Source organism: Megalops cyprinoides, chromosome 4 (assembly GCF_013368585.1).
Source record: "Megalops cyprinoides isolate fMegCyp1 chromosome 4, fMegCyp1.pri, whole genome shotgun sequence".
In the NCBI taxonomy this organism is placed as follows: domain Eukaryota; kingdom Metazoa; phylum Chordata; class Actinopteri; order Elopiformes; family Megalopidae; genus Megalops; species Megalops cyprinoides.
The window spans coordinates 17,696,458-17,713,367 of NC_050586.1; the positions used below are offsets into that span (position 1 = coordinate 17,696,458).

The following is a 16,910-nucleotide window of genomic DNA, read 5'->3' on the forward strand; positions in this document are numbered from 1 at the left end:
TGATAGCTATATTCTTTTGAATTTAAAATGTAGGCTGCCAAGTATTTCTTTATCCCCCTCCCTCCACCTGTATCAGAATGACAAAGGTTCGTCAGACAAGGCGAGCGCTTTAAGAGTTAATGATTACCTTTCTCTTTTGGGAAAAGATGATGTAAACCCCACATCATGTGACACTTTAATAAATAATACAGCAGAGAGAAACAAACACAGTGAAGATTTGATCCAGACAGCTAAGGGGATCGCTTTCCGCACAGAGTGTGAGAGAGTAGAAAAGGGATAAAATATATATATTTTTTTTACAAAAATGTGTTGTCTCCCAATAGACCAGACTTTGCCTCCAGCAGGCGACTCCATCAGTGCCCTGGGTTCCGAGCCGTGCTCCGGAGTACAGGTGCTTGCCTCACGTCTGAGATGGATTGGCGACCAGTTGGAAAAAAAGAGGGCAGTTGGGGACCGGGGCTCCAGTAAGAGCACGCCGAGGAACAGAAAAGTCTTAATTCAAGGCTTTTACACCGTATGCACAGCAATACAGATCAGCGCCTTCTTGCTCCTTGTCAGAAAGCGACACCTGTAGGCGTAATTTCCTTTGCAGCAGCGAAACCAGCAACAGGTAAGCTTCGGAGGTGAGGTGATGAGGTAATTATGAGTAATCCGTATTTCATCACCTGGGACAGGTACATGCACGGCTCATGTCATCCTTCAGAGATTTCCAAATTATTTAATAACATCTAAACACTCCACCATGCCGTTATTGGTGTTATCGACTTTGTTTCATCGTAAGTATTGTAAAGCATTTCCGTGCAAGTGAATCAGCCTCAAAATCAAGACTTTGGCGCGGCGCGGCGGCAGGTCGTAGAATCAAAAGGATGATTAACGTAAAATATGTTTATTTACTGTAGATGGTGCCTTCAGGATGCTGATCAAGAACGTAGGAGGAGAATGGACAACTGAAAGAATATTTGCACTGAGGAAACATATGCCAGCAAGGACCGCATTTAGAGCAAAGCCACTTGGAAACCTTACACAACTGTCTACATTTTACGGACATATTTTTCATGTCCTCAAATCGGTGAGACCGGTCATTAGTGTCAGAGGCATTGATCCGTTCAAATGCAAACTGGTATAGACATGTACAACCTTCAGAACTGCATTTGACTGACTGTTTACTGTCATCCTAACTACTGCCGACATTCGTGTGCATTATGTATTTCATTTACAATACAGCGACAACACTCTGGATCGAGACACTTTTCATTACTTAGTGCCGCGATTGTCATTTCTTTCATACAGGTGTGCAACGTCGATAAAATATTTTTGTCCTGCAATATAACGTGTTTCAAGATAGGTATGTTGTTTGGTATATCGCGGTGGGCTGAATAAATTGACGTGAAGATCGCTTCAAGCTACCTGTGTCACATCGGCAACAACAAAAATAGTAAGTTGATGTCACTGTCCCCTGATGGTTGCCGAAGGGAAAAACTTACTAATATCGCTACAGGATTCTGGTTTACCATGAGCCTGTAATTGAGTTTGACGGGAAGTTACACAACAAACTAATTACTTTTACTAAGCAAAAAAACTTATTTATAAGTGCTTTAATTGATAAACAAGAACTTCCTCAGTATAAGGGATCACTTTTATGAGAATGTCCTTTCCTCTTCATTTTGCACTGTACATTGTGAAATAAGCTACTGTAATAGAACATGCCCCACAATACTGGTTCTTGGAAAATGAAGCAGTGAATTATCCCTTCTTGTAGAACATGTGTTGATTTTTTTACTATGCTGTTTAATACAACTGAAATGTTATGTAGACGGGGTAATGTGTCAAACGCAAACACTGTTGCTTGGCAATTGCTTGTGGAGACTGAAATAATTATACATACAGTTCTATTTTCTAGAACTTTTGTACAGGGCCATTGAGCTCAACTTTTGTAGCAGTGTTACCATAGCTGGTTTTCATTAAATTATACAAGAATCACTCAGTGAAGGGCATGTTACTGATATTTACATAAGCTATGATGTTTTGTATCATTGCAGAATTGTGGTTTTCATTGCAGTTATGGAATCCTGTGTTTTTATAAATGTGCTATACTTAAAATGCTACTAGAATATTTATCTTGTGAGATCTGTAACTGTTTTAGAAAAATAAAACTTTCCATACAAAATCATTTCATACAATTTCATTTCATTCATAGGTGAATCCTTTCCATTGTGGCTTAATTACGGTTCACTGCTTGAGGAAAAACACTGCAAATTAATATAAAATACTGTACATCACACATGACAACATAATATAAGTCCCTAAGCAGAAATGACGTTGTTCACAAAAAATATTCAAAAATTATTTTAATCTAAACAGGTACTGACCTTTTTTCAACAAGTTGAGAAGTAATTAAATCACCTGAACACTGGCAATTGACAGACATGTCATTCAACCAATCAGCACCAGAGGGAGCCCTCTGATTGATTTCTCTCTTAGTATGGTGAAATGTATTAGACCACAATAAATACTGCAAGTTGCATACCATAAATTTCAGGCTAATGCACATACATGGACGAAGCCACACGTCTAGACAAAAAGGTGACAACGCATAAAAAAGGGTTAGCAGAACATAGAAGCTTGTGTATCTAGAATGCAACAGCATACAGCGCATTACAATGGCTGGATCCTCACTCCACACCCATGTAGATGGTGCTATTTCTGGGTGATCCTCGTCAGTCTTGGAAGCTAGTAGATCTGGAAGTGGGCGGAGGTGGTGCCATCCTTCCAGCAGCGCACGGTTTCTATAACTGCTGAACGGCACAGGGGACACGTCCGCTCTCGGTCGAACCACAGGCACAAGCACTCCTCGCAGAAGACATGCTGTTAGAGACATGCAGGAGCGTATCTTCACATATCTTCTCAGGTGTGCAGCTTTGTGGCTCTACACCAGTACTTAACCACCTGATTCAACAAATCATTGTACTGATTGAATCAATCCAGCTTCCCCCCGGTTATGAGAATATTGTTTTGAGAGGGCTATAAAACCTGCTGGACTGCAGCCCACTTGGACTGGAGTTGAGCAGCGCTGCATGAGGCAGTTATCCATGCGACCACACAGAGCAGTTTCCGTTTTCAAAGAGGAAAAGGCTTGACTGCAAGCCATGTGTTACGTGATGTGGCCACTTCTGTCCAAGGTTCAGTGGTTCTTACCTGACACAGCAGAGCCACCGGGTCTCGGAACTCCGCTTGGCAAATGGCACACACATCTCCTGCCTCGCTGCACTGTTGGCTGCTGGCTCTCATGCCATAATTCTGACAGACAGACAAACAGCACCATGAAAACCAACACTTCTGCAATCCAGCACTGCTGCTCACTGAGGTATATAAAAGGAGTAATTCTACAGGAAAATTCCATATCATCTACTGTATACATGGCAAAAAACAGACCAAAGAAGCTGGCCAGAGAGCTTGAATGTAATGTCAAAGGTTAAAGATGTGAAGAGTGAAAGTCTGCAGTGTGTAACATTACTACCAAGCTACTAACATGATTCAAGGCAGGCTTACAAAATGCAATCTTAGCCAATCTGTGACCTTATCACAATGCTATGGACAATTTTAAGATCATGAGGAAAGCAGGAACTGAGAAAATAGTCATAGGTCACCAGAAACAATGGTTTTCTGGCACCCAAGATTTTTCACCTCGGACATTTCATAACTGTACATTTGACAGGTCATACAACGTGATTTCCCTTCTAGGCCTGCTAAGAAGAAATCACTACACATATTGAGCCATCAATTTATTATAACTAGTCAGGCCTGGAATTATCAGGGCGGATGCATCCAACACAAAAGCTTACACCCATACCTGGGTTGGGCTATGTAATTTGTTGAATTTATCCCTGACATTACTACTCCCACAATGATGTCAGTTATAATAATTTTATTCAGTCTTTTTGGCCCTGCGCTCACTGAACAGAATGTCTCCTTTATTATCATCATTATATTTTCTTTGCTTTATATCATAATGGCTTTTGGTCATTTAAACACTTGTTTTCTGTTCTGATGAGTATTAAATGCATTCCCATTAATAATGCATAATGTGAATGTCAGTCAATGCTAGTCTTCTCTGAACTGAGCCACAGGTGGTCAGGTATCCCTTAGTGATGTCAAGGCTGACCTGCCTTGGGTAGATGGGAGGTGGGGCAGAGAAGCTGCCATCTCATAGTCATCTCATAGAGGCTGCTGGGGTTCACTGACACTGACTTCCCCTTTATTTATGAGTAATGTGGCGTATTGCCTTTAGAATACCAGCTGTCTCTCTGTACACCTACACTCCCAAGACAGACTTTTGTCTCCACTGGTTTATATTAAAACCTCTATACATTGGACACCTTAATTTATGAGAAGTGATCTAAAACTTACAGGTGAAATGATCATAGTCTATAAATGAGAATTTGTGCACTTAACTGTGGATGACAAAAACTAATGAGATTCAACCTGTCAATTGTTTGTCAAAACTAATTCAATTTTTCTGTGTAATTTAAATAAATCTAAGATGCTACTACAGCAAATGTCACATAGTGTGAGCCCCCCATTAGTAGCAAGGACTACAGTGAAATACAATGTCTCTCACCTGGGAACTGCACAGAATTGCCAAGGCTTTCCGTATTGCTGCTATTCTTCCACAAATGTCAAAGGACTGCAATGAAAGAACATACACTGTATGCGGTATTTCTTTTTGCAATCATTCCATTCAAAATGCTTAGCAGGGCACACTAATGTCACATCAAGACTGGTGTTACTCATACTTCATAGACAATGCTTATATTCTCTTCAGACCCCTTGCTCACGCTTGCTGTACCACTACAACAGTATTTACTTGAAGCAGACCAAAGTCAGCATGAAAACATATTGTCTCAGGTCCAAGAGCTTTAGTCATATGTGATGTTCTTGATATGACCCATTTCCTTTAAGACCCATTAAGATAAACTCTATAAGAGTTTGTTTATTACTAAGAGTCCCTTTGGACTACCTACTCAAGACCGCTGCTGTGTCAACAGTTCTACTTTATCTATAAATCTACCATTTCTCCCAGTGCTGAATCTTTTCTTATCAGTTCAGCTTTAATCACAGGCAATCACCTCTGTCTCTTCGTTGTCCCATTTCTAGGTTGCAGTTTCCTTTCTACTGTAGCTCATTTGGGGTGAAATGAACTGCCTTCCAATGTAAGAACTGTCCAGTTTCTCATCACATGTCCCTAAAAGCACCATTTATTTTCCCCAGCTATCTGCTTATTTGGAGTTCATTCAATGCAGTTTAGTAGGGAGATTGAAAGGCTTCAGCTTGTTTTTAACCTGAACAACTATTGCTATATTCTTGTGATACGAGTAACAATCACTCCAGTAATATTAATTACTGGAGTGATTATTATTACTATTAATTATTAATTACTTAATTAATATTAATAAGTTTGCTTCCAAAATTAAAGCAATATATATTTTAGTCACCTTGTCAGAGGGCTTTGCTGAGAGAATAAATTGTGCTAATCTTGAGAAGCAACACTACTAAGAGCCAGGCCTGAGGTCTTGTCAATGCATGTGTGTTACCTTGCATAGGCTGTAGATTATGATCAGCACAGCCCCCAGGAGATAGCTGCTGGATGGGTCCTCCCCCATGATATACCTGTACCACAGCTGGATGGGCACCAATGCTCGGAACAGCTGGCTCAGCTCCTCAATCACCAGGTACAACTTCCCCTGGGAACAGGGACAAGGGAAGAGGTGGCATCCAGATCAAGACCCACAAAGACAAGGCCTTGGTCTCATTGCTCAAACACAAATCCACAGCTCCATCCGCTATGCAAAACTGTCATGACACAGGAATGAATGACAGTCAGGCTTTAAAAATTCCAATCCTACATAAAAGAAATAATAAGGAAAATAAATGCCCCATAGTTGCAATTTTAAAAGTATATATTCGGGAGAAGTAACAAGTGTGCAATAATGGCAGCTTGTTTAAAGGGGAACTCCTTCCTTCTAAAACAGATACTTCCATGCCTCAAGTCAACTCTTGCATCTTGGAATCTGATGCAAGTGCTCAATGTGTCTGTGTCACCCACAGACAGTCTGCACGTGACCTGTGCCACACCACTGATGCTTATGTCATCTGAATGACCTGAGAGGAGGCACAGAGCATGAAGTTAGCCATTTAGATCATTTTAAGATCAGTTAATGTGCACATCTTGTTTCCTGACACAGTTGTCATAAGATGTACTACGATAAGTTTTGCACTACAAGACTCAATTATGGATGTGAAAGAGCAGGTTAAAAGGAGGGCATAACATATAAAATGTTCAAAACTCAAGAGCTCATTTTGTGCAAAAGCAAACCAATTGTTAGCTTTTACAGAAGTGCTGCACCCCTACTTTACCCACTTATGCCCACACCCAGTGAACCACTGATTGCAGAGCCCTCAACACAACTGAGAAACAGCACCTGGCTGTCTTCTTTGCAGTCCCCCTTCCAAGCAACTGCTCAGTAGCCAGAGGCTTCTCTGCTTCGAAGATCTAACAACTGCCAGTTCCAGCATGGTGTGGCTGTGGTCCAACGCTTCACAGCTTCACCATGTTGGAGGCAATTTACCCACACTGCGAGGAAACTGGCAAAGCCTTCTCTCCACCTGCTACCCGCACAACTTGGCGACAGCACCAGCCCATAGGGTAGGTCGTCATATTTTAAGGGACCGCTCCTCTTTCCCATTGAGGGCTCCATATACTGCCACCCACAAGGGTTAGGATCGAGGCTCCTTTCAGGGAAAAGGGAGGCAGATGGACACTGCCATCTTGGAGTATGATGAGGGAAAATAAAATGAGAATTTCTTCATTCTCTACGCCCCCCTGATATCTTATTGTGCATAATGGATTCGTGCACATTACCTGACAAGGATTAATCACCCTCCCCGGGAGCCCAGCTAACAATGAGACAGGGGTGCAGACCTCTGCAAGCAGGCAATTTATCTTTCCTTTTGTCCCTTTAGCAACATCTCCATTTCCACCCACAGTTCCTCAAACTAAATCTGGACTTTAGCCAAAGACAAAGTTGCCTGTGTGCTGAGTGGGGCTCCACCGGATCATTTCTTCATTAGCGTCTCTGACCCTTTTACCTCCAATTCACAATCAACCGGTGGCTGGGGATAGGCCCGCGATCGTTCCAGATCCGCAGAGCATGTTTTCATTAATTTCTGCTCCTTGAGGGCATCCATCTAACAGAACGTGCCTGCGGGCGTCCCAGGAGGTCCTGTCACGTTGGCACAGCACAGAATGAGCGGAGCACAACGCTGCTTTAAAAGCGTAATTAAGGCAGAGCACTCTGTGAACTGGAAGCAGAGAAGAAGCACTGTATGGCATATACTGACGATCTAGTTAAGCAACTGATGATCTTAAGCCTGTTGCACATGCTGTTAAGAGCTGTGCCTCAGACCTTCTCCATTATGCCTTTTCAGAATATGCACTGGAGCAGCCGTGAGGCAGGATGCTTCGCTGTGAAGCCATGACTTCATCTGCTGAAAGTGCGCCACCTGGGCCTGGTTCAGGACATGGGTTGGGGGCGGGTGTGGTGGCCGAGCGGGGCCGTCCCCAGCTGACGGGAGCGGCATTAATGGTTCTTCCAGGGAGCGGTGACTTCACCCCGCTCCCTGGGGAAATGAGCTCAGTGGCAGCGGCGGCCGCCTCCACCGATTGGCCCGTTTGTCAGTGCCACAGTGCACCCGCTGACCTCGGCACACAAGCTGAACCATAACTGGAAAAAGGAGACAGACAGAGGACCCGGGGTGCCACAATGGTCCAACCCAGCACCTACACACTCGCACTCTACTGCTGTGTATGCTCAATATTTCAATTATGGACACTAGAAATCTGACTTAATATCAGAGATTATGTACCATTTGTGACATTGCATATCTAACCTTTATATATGTATATAAGGTGGGGAAACAAAATAATGGAATCACCAAATGAAAAAGCACTTGTATTTTTGAAGTAACTAAATTGTGATTAAAAAGGAGTCGACATCTAACGGGACTCACTGAGTCTGATTATTACACTGCATGGTAGAATTACTGCCAAGGGATATGAAGACATTCTGGGCAACCAGGCGCACCCTATGGTGCAAACATTGTTTCTTCAAGATGTTCCCATATTCCAAGCAGATAACGCCCACACGCACTGCTAAACAGATTTAAGAGTGGTTGAATGAACACCAGGATGAAGTCAAACACCTTCCATGGCCTGCCCAATCACCAGATCTAAACATCATTGAACATTTATGAGAAGTTCTCAAACACAGAGTGTGGAGTATATTTCCACTTCCTTCATGTCTCAAAGCATTGAAGGCTTTCTTTCTTAATAAGTAAAAGTCTTTTATCCCCTCACAGTGATGGCTGCCTTATCAGCAGTGTACAATTCACGCTCCTGGAGAGGTGCACTTTCCTGCAGGTTTCAGAGTTACCTTTAATTTAACAACTTATTTATGCCTAGTACAGTAGGTAGTACAGTAGGTGACTTGACTTACTAGCCAAATAATAATTTCACTTTTACAGCTAAGAAATGGGGAGGCAGGCACTCCCACTCTTGAGGACCGGAGCTGTCCAGTCTTGCCTTACACTTATGGCAACTACTAAACAAATTTGTAGTCTATCAAGCTCACTCATGCATTCGACAAGAGGGGCTGTGACCTACCCTGGATTTGAAAGCCAGGAGGATTTTTGGCAGAAACAGCACAAAACACTTCAGACCTATAGTGAAGTACTTCAGAACAAAGTCGGTGATCCCCACGGCCCAGATCAAATCGAAGAAATCAAAGGTGTCAATGTTGGGCTTCGCAAAGATAAGGCTGTGGGAAAAAAAAACATTGAGCATAAATCCTGTACAACCCATTAATGCAGTTTGACAAAGGCTTGCTGTCGCAAGCAATTACACTGTCCAGAGTGCTTAATTCACAGTGTAAAAAATAGTCCCTCTGCAAAACACAAGTAGAAATAATGCGACCAAACTCATACAAATTAAAGCATGTCAAAATCAAAAAGGTGAAAAACGGTAAAATAATACAGAAATAAATACTCACGGGACAAGCAGACAGAATGAGGCAATAGACTCCTACAGGAAATGAAAAGTACACTGCTGAAAAATGTGGTAAACCAATAAGCAAAAAAACTCAAAAGAAAATGAAAACAGGATAGCTATATAAAACAAGGGACAACACATCTGCCATGTGCTGATTAGCTCTGTGAGATGTAATGTGCGTTTTTTCCAAATGTCAAGTGAATTAATTTATTAAAGCAACAAAAAGTAATACTGCAGCTGCCTGATATATGGAAAATATATGTGTGGCTTGTAAGAGTGCTGTTGATACTGGCTCTTGATACTGTGTGGAAGATATCCATGTCACAGTTGAAGGGTTTTCCTTTGCCCTACCTGTTGTGCAATTCCTCTGTGCTAAATGTGTAGTAGATATACACAGTGTTCCCAGCGAGGAAAATCAGGATCCAGAGGGTGACAAACACAGATCTCTTTTCCTGGTACGAAGAAAAACAGGATTGGAGAAGTAGTATATTATTTGTGTTAATGTTGATGAAGCAAGATGTAACCAGCCATCGAATGTATATGTATAATCAATTCACATCCCAGAACACTACCACTGCTACTGGAGTTCCATAGGGTCATATGAAAGAGAAGCAGCCTATCTTACCCGCAATGACACCTGGTGTTTGAAAGTTGAATTGGCAAAAGCAAATGTGCTGGCCAGCCCAATGCACACTGCAATCCCTACCAGAGACAAGTGAAAAATTAGGATCCATCAATATGTTTTATCTGAAAGTACGCTACTTTCATATTTAGTCCATTCTATCCTTGGTGGATGTCTTACCCAGCTTATGCTGGAAGCAGACCTTCGCAAGGAGGATGAGAATGAAGGGAAACCCCTTCTGAAGCCAGGAAATGACAGCTCGAAGCTCAGAGAGGGCGGGTGCAGGTGTGGAGGGGTCTTCTGCCCCCTCATCCCCATTACCATGACGATCGGAGGTGGCTGCGTGCAGCAAGGAGGACCGGTGCTGGGGGGGTTGGTGGTAGTGGTGGTGATGGTGTTGTGGTGGGCGTGGGAGGTAGGGGGTGCTCTCGGAGCGGTGGGGCCCCTCCTCTCTAGAGGAGGCAGTCATCTGGATAAACACCTCAGGGGGTGAGCCCAGCACCAATCCAGCCGCCTGGAAAGGGGCAGAAGCTACGTTTCCCGAGGGAACACCCACCAGGCCAGAGAATATCTGCTGTGGGGAAGGGGACTCAGGCTTTAGGCAGTCAAAGACTCCACCTTCATCCAAACTGCTCTCTGATCCCAGAGTTTGGCTCCTGCTCCTAAGGTGACAAAGAGTGGAATCACCTCTCACAGTAACATCATTTTTAATGTAATTTACAGAATGGCTGAGATGGGCTTAAAGATGCCTTTTAGTAATGAAATTGTCTTTGATCAAGATAACAAATGCTTTCTTTTTTGGCCCAGCCACAGTCATCAACTAGGAACTGAGGTGAATAGAAACATTCTTAATTTTATCACACAAAAACTACTTTCTCAACACATGATCGTACCAATGCCGCCAGGCAGATAAGAAGTTCCAAGCTTACAAGAAATCAGACGTGGCTACTAAGTGCTTTGATTTTCCCAAATTTGTCATCCACCTCTTAAGTCAGTCACTGACTGGACACAGTCTAGCCTCGCTACATCATATTTAACCATCCCCCTCCAATTTGAACTCCTGATTGAACAGCACTTCTACAACCTGCAGGATGGTGCATCTTCAGAACTGAACCAATACATGTTTTCAGAAGGCTTAAAACGATGTCCATCAAACCTTTCGGGGGGCATGCCATCAGTGTTGCTACTGTGTCTCCTCTGCATGGCATCCAACTCATCCCCGTGTGATTCAAGGCTGTGGAGACAGGCAAAAAGCGATTGCAACATGTCATAGACATAAAAATGCATCCTGGTACGACTGAAAACAACTGACATGTGAAGCAGCCACTGCAGACCTGGCTAATCAGATAGATAGCACTTTAAAATCCTAAGTTAACATGATATAGCTATGTAACGCTAAGGCATCCTTTTTCGATGTGCGGTTGTGCGTTTTGTTCCGTTCCGAATGCTTATCTCCCCTGTACACGGGCAGCTAGCGAACACTCCGGCTTGGAACAATCTGGCCTTGTTGACGTTGCAAGCTAACATTAGCTGGCGGCCTACCGTGCCGATATCATCACAACTTAGCTAACTAGCCGTTAAAATCAGAAATGAAATCGCCCCCTGAACAAATTAAGCCAAAATTTATTATGACAATTCGATCAAACTGCTTGCTACTTCGCTGCTTACCCGGATCATGTCGTAAAGTTATTTGTCTATTTATTCGCTAGCATGCTAGCGATTGTTTTTCATTTCATTGCTAGCTAGCCAGCAAGTATTATCTTCACAACTTGTCAGGTTTGCACGCTAGCTGGCCTAGGAAGTTCTTTTTCCGGTGTGAAAGCACTACTGCAACATGCATTGACCAATCACTTTCTGCTGTTGCAAAGCTTTATTTCCGGGTGTTACTTCAATTGTTTGTTTTGATGGTGAAGGTGATACACGGGACGGGGACACAGAAACCACTTTTTTAGTTTTACATTGCGGTTATCTGATGTTCACATAGTTGCGTTTTAGACTGTTTGGCTGTAGCAAACGTGGGGAGTCTAGTTTCTGTACCTCTCCGTTCATCCTTGTCAATGGGTAGTATCTTGCAATCCAGACCTCTGTAGAATAACGTTAGCCTGCTTACATAGCCAACGATAACTAACGATAACTACGTTTGTTCATAGAGGAGTTCCTTGCAAGATAGACTAGACAACCAGGCAGACATTTCACTTTGATTAAATGTGTGAAAGCAAATCGACTGATGTTAGCTAGTAGCTAGCGATATATCTTTAATTTTAGTTCGGCCTTAATGCCAGTCTCCGCTATTTTAAGATATGGGTTAGCTATCTAGCTAACTAGCTTGATAGGTTACTGTCTGTGTAGCTAAAACCGTTTTTTGGTGTGTAGCCAGCCAACTTGATAGATAGCCAGCTAACTTGTCATTGTCCATTAGCCTGCTAGCGAAGTAACCAGGGAACGTCATAACTTGTGTGTTATCACAAGTTGGCAAGCCAGCAAACTGTATTTGATACCTTTTAGGAGAAGTTCTTTTGGTCAAATGTGTGTGTTTAGCTGGATAGCTAGACTGCCGAGTTTGCAAGATAATTTCTAGTGGTAGTATTTATTTTCATTAAGATTAGTAATCCGGGTGCGCAAATCCCCAAGAACAGCGTCTCCATGGTGTTACGCAGACTCCTGAGAAAACGCTGGGTCCTGGGTGTCGTTTTTGGATTATCCTTGATCTACTTTCTTACCAGCACCCTGAAGCAGGTAGTTAAGCCTTCTGTTTGTAGTTATAATATACGTAATCAAAACGTATAACGTAATCAGAAAAAATGCTTGAACATTTGCAGGAGGAAAGGACAGTACGCGACCGGACCTTGCTGCAGGCCAGGGACCCTGAGCACCGCATTGCATGGAGGGTTCGCTTCAATCTTGGCAACAGCAGCAGGCAGATAACACAGTGCAGGAACTCTATACAGGGTAAAACACTTCTCACAGATGAACTGGGTGAGCACTGTCATGCCGCCGGGATCAGCGTGATTATACCATTCTTGACACATTTTATTACTAATCATGGATGAATTAGGCACATTGTCAATGAATTAGACTAACGAGTAAAACACATGTGGCAAAAGACTGTCAATGTGGTGTGCCATTTTTAAAATTTACAAATTGGTGAGATTTGGGATTTGTCGTAGAGTTATCAAATGGCCATAAACATAGTACAGTGATACAAGTAGCATAGTTTGATCTTGTGACTTGTTTCAGATGATATTACTGATGTATTTTTTGAATTTTTGCTTGCCTTTAGTAGTATTAAAGAAATTACAGCGCATTCTTTGATGGTGATTGAGAGAATTTTGAAGATGTGCAGAATCTAAGACATTTGTTGCTCTGGTCCTCAGGTTATGTTTGTGAGAGGAAGGATCTGTTGGTGAACGGCTGCTGCAATGTGAACGCCCCAAGCTCAAGGCAGTACGTCTGCAAAAGCTGCCTGATCAATGGCTGCTGCAGCATCTATGAGTATTGCGTGTCCTGCTGTCTCCAGCCTGACAAGGTATTGTACTTCAGCTCCGTCAGCAGGCGAATGGGGTGTGAGAGTGCTCACAGCAATGAAACCATCCTTCTTTAGTAAACACAGGCTGTGACATTCAGCCTTCTTGCATGCCTTGTGAGTGTCCCTCAAATGGGGCAATGCAGTCATTGAAAGTTTGTGTATCCCCAGCAACCTCTGCTGGAGCGATTTCTCAACAGAGCGGCGGAGGGCTTCCAGAACCTATTCACGGCAGTGGAGGACCACTTCGAGCTGTGTTTGGCTAAGTGTCGTACCTCTTCCCAGGTTAGTCGCAAAGCAAGGGGCATCAGTCTCAGCTGTTCAAGCATGTTCTTTCAAAATTTTCATTCATTTACAGCTAAATAACAAGTAAACATGCAGAAGTTATCCCACTGTGAATAAAATGAAATTAGACATTGTGAGGAATGTTCACTTCGCATAAAATCACACCGTTTACTTGCCATTGTGCCAGGCTGCTTCCTCAATTGTCAGTTTCACAAAACCTCCTCCTGAACACAGTGTAACCACACCATGGTCACATCAGTTACCAGGGAGCCAACTGTATCTGGAGCTAAGGGCTTTCAGCCCTACCTCAACTAGAGCTGGACAGAAATTGAAATGGCCTTATAATTGATGTTATCTTGAAATGCACCTGGACACGTCAATGGGAATAAGCCACATTCCTAGTTCTGTACAGTTGAATCCAAAGAACTAAGTACCCTCCACATAGCTGATGTGGCATTGCGATTCATCTCCTGTCATCACAATGTTCCATGTAGTTGCAAGCTACATCTGTTAAAGTTGACAGTAGTTAAAGTTAATACTGGGACAGATATAGCGAAGTTAACATTTAACTTTAAATCAATACAGTAAGTAGGTTGCTACCTACCTACTTCACATCAGCTTGCATCTGCTTATTGATATCGCCAGCTGTTATACATGATCACAGATAAATACAAAGACAATTAAAGTATTGCTTACAATGGCATTTAATTAACCTTGGAGCAAATGTAGATGATTTTAGTTATCCTGGCTGGCTTAAGGTCATTGGGGACTGAAGGCAAAGGAGGGCAGTTAACTAATGTTGGCTGTCTTAGCTAATGTTAGCTGGCTATAATTTCTACATGTAAGTCCACTATATACAGTAGTTTCTTAACACCATTGTAAATAAAGTGTTTGTTAGCTAGCTACTTAGCATTGTGGGTAATAAGGGATATATTAGATTCCACTGCAACAGTAGCAGACCATCTGCCACAGTGGGCGTCTTTGGGTCTTAATTTTCAGTTGATGAAAATTTTTAGGACTGCGTAGCTCAGTGTAAACACACTGGCAAACATAGTAGTAGGTCCTCTGATATGTGTGGTGTTACCATTAGTAAAGATGTTTCAAATTTCCCCACAGACATCCTGAAGTAAGTCTTGAAAGGATTGTAGTACAGTTTCATCTCTTGCATGAAATTGCATTCGATTTGTACTAGACTTGGTGTGCAAAGGCATCTAAGCTGTGAATGCAGTCTGCAGCACAGCTTAATCCAAAGTATTTCTCCAACTTTGCTTTGGGTTTTAGAAATGGAAAAAATGTCTGGGTACCTGGAGTCACTGTTACACATGCCCCAGGAACACCCTTTTACCATAGTGATTAATCTCATTTATCCACTTACTAGGTAGCAATGAGTGCTATGTCTGTAAATACTTGTTTTGTCTGTCTGTAGTAACCGTTGCTAAGATAGTATTGGACAAGTGCTATTCAGGGGGCAGGGCTCAGAGAAGGGTCTGTTACACCAGTCAAAGAAAGCATGTGCGAATATTCTATACACAGCAGAAACGGACAGTTTTTCATACTGTTATCTACTGGAAACAAAACAAGTCTCAACTCATAAATATATTTTTTTTAATAGTATCTTGTCTAATTTGGCTCTTTGGCTTGCAAAGTGTACTATACAAAATATGAGTTTATGTCTGCAAGTAATTTTGTAATATCCTCTGCTTTTTCCATACTAGAGTGTCCAACATGAGAACACTTACAGAAATCCACAAGCAAAGTACTGTTATGGAGAAAGTCCCCCTGAACTTCTGCCCATGTGAGTTGAGGTGGCCTGCAGATGTTCTTCAGTTCGAGTCTACAGATTGGACGACGAGAGAGAGAAGCGGCCAGAGCAGCCGGATGAGGAGGAAACCATGAATGACCCAGAGTAATAGGGTGGAACTCCTGAATTCACCTCCAAGTCCCATGGGCCTCACTTATCACACTATTGCAATGTGCAGTGGACCCCAATGTGACAAAAACAACCACAGCCTCGTATTGGAAAAACACTGAATTTGCACTTCATAAGTGCATAGAAAGCCTCATTACTTGATCACTGATGACTATCAGTTGTCATTGATTCACCATTAGGGATTCACATGATGTGATTCAGAAATGAAGAGGAGGAAGACGTATTTTACAGACTGGCATAACCTGCTGTCAAGTGGGGGAAAAAAAATATTTACCGGTAACCTGTAGTCTCTGTCAATGCTCTGTGAACAGCTATTCAGCTACCAACAATGTGACTTGTGCTCTGTATGTAATGCATGTGTTGTGTGGATGAAAACATGGGTGTGCATTTAAGCAGAAAAATGTGATTCAGTTTCATGCCCTGACCCCCTCTTGTACCAAAAGGTTTCTGCATGCGGCTTTGACAAGGCAGTAACCCTTTTGCAGACTGACATCATTCATTTCCTGTAACACTTGAAATTGCACTTTTTCTTCTATAAAACGTGTTTTAAATTGCATATGAGGCCTAAAGGCCTGGGTGTTGATTCTCCAAATGCCAGGTAATGTAATCCTGAGTAACAGATTCACCATCTTGTAAGTCCCAGTTTTGATCAAATTTGGCTGCATATGTTACTTTAATTTACTTTAATTTTTTATTTGTCTTTTGTCTTTTTTTACCTAAAAATTGGAAACAATTAAAAAATTGGACTACATAAGAATAGCCAAATTGCAGTTTTGAAGTCCCTCTTTTTAAAAAGTCTTTTAGAAAATGTCAGTTTACTGTATGGTCTATGATAAGGTAGCTGTATAGCATTCTAAACTGACATGTCCTTTAGGACATTTGGTAAGAATGGGTTGTGTATTTGACATCATATAACATTAACCAGTTTATCTACACTTGTAGGCTGACACATAGACAAAAACAAGGTGTATGTTGACTTGCAATAAATTCTAACATTTTTATTTATTTATAACATATCCTGCTATACATAATTTGGTGATTGAAAGTTGTCTGCTAAATTTGTTTACGGATTTGAAATGCAAAGAACTTTGCTTGAATAGTTGTTCTTAGAGACCGATTTAAAATTGTATTGTACTGTTTTCCGGAAGAAAAGGAACAAGCATTTCTGGAATTTAATTTCACCATAAATGTTCATTTTCTTCTAGCTTGTTTTTTTACCTTTGTCATTTGAGAAGGAGACATTAGTGAGTTTGACATTGTTGCGTTGTGTAAAGCAGGACTCTCATGAGTGCCATGCTGGTGATTGCCAACTGGACCCTCAACAGCTGATACTGCTAAAACACAAGTTTTTCTGCCTCTGGGTATAGTAAAGTATTGGCATGGGGAATATGACCAGTACTGAACAATTAATCATCCTGATTGCTAAGAAAACAAAATCTGCATTATA

General features: G+C 42.0%; 2 protein-coding genes across 2 annotated transcripts; one reads left to right on the forward strand and one right to left on the reverse strand.

Moving 5' to 3' along the window:
- Nucleotides 1-2,167: 2,167 nt before the first annotated feature.
- Nucleotides 2,168-11,506, reverse strand: rnft2 (ring finger protein, transmembrane 2). Its single transcript, XM_036526188.1, has 10 exons — nt 11,394-11,506; nt 10,882-10,959; nt 9,906-10,387; nt 9,729-9,805; nt 9,455-9,555; nt 8,720-8,873; nt 5,592-5,741; nt 4,619-4,684; nt 3,196-3,297; nt 2,168-2,865 (listed from the first exon to the last, which is right to left on the reverse strand). Exons 2-10 carry the CDS (start codon nt 10,926-10,928, stop codon nt 2,731-2,733), a joined length of 1,314 nt encoding a protein of 437 aa, XP_036382081.1. The 5' UTR covers nt 10,929-10,959; nt 11,394-11,506; the 3' UTR covers nt 2,168-2,730.
- Nucleotides 11,507-12,286: 780 nt separating this feature from the next.
- On the forward strand, nt 12,287-16,116 carry spring1 (SREBF pathway regulator in golgi 1). The gene is made up of 5 exons (XM_036526189.1): nt 12,287-12,461; nt 12,545-12,701; nt 13,100-13,251; nt 13,420-13,533; nt 15,249-16,116. The coding sequence occupies exons 1-5, from the start codon at nt 12,369-12,371 to the stop codon at nt 15,330-15,332; spliced, it is 600 nt and encodes a 199-aa protein (XP_036382082.1). The 5' UTR covers nt 12,287-12,368; the 3' UTR covers nt 15,333-16,116.
- Nucleotides 16,117-16,910: the final 794 nt, after the last annotated feature.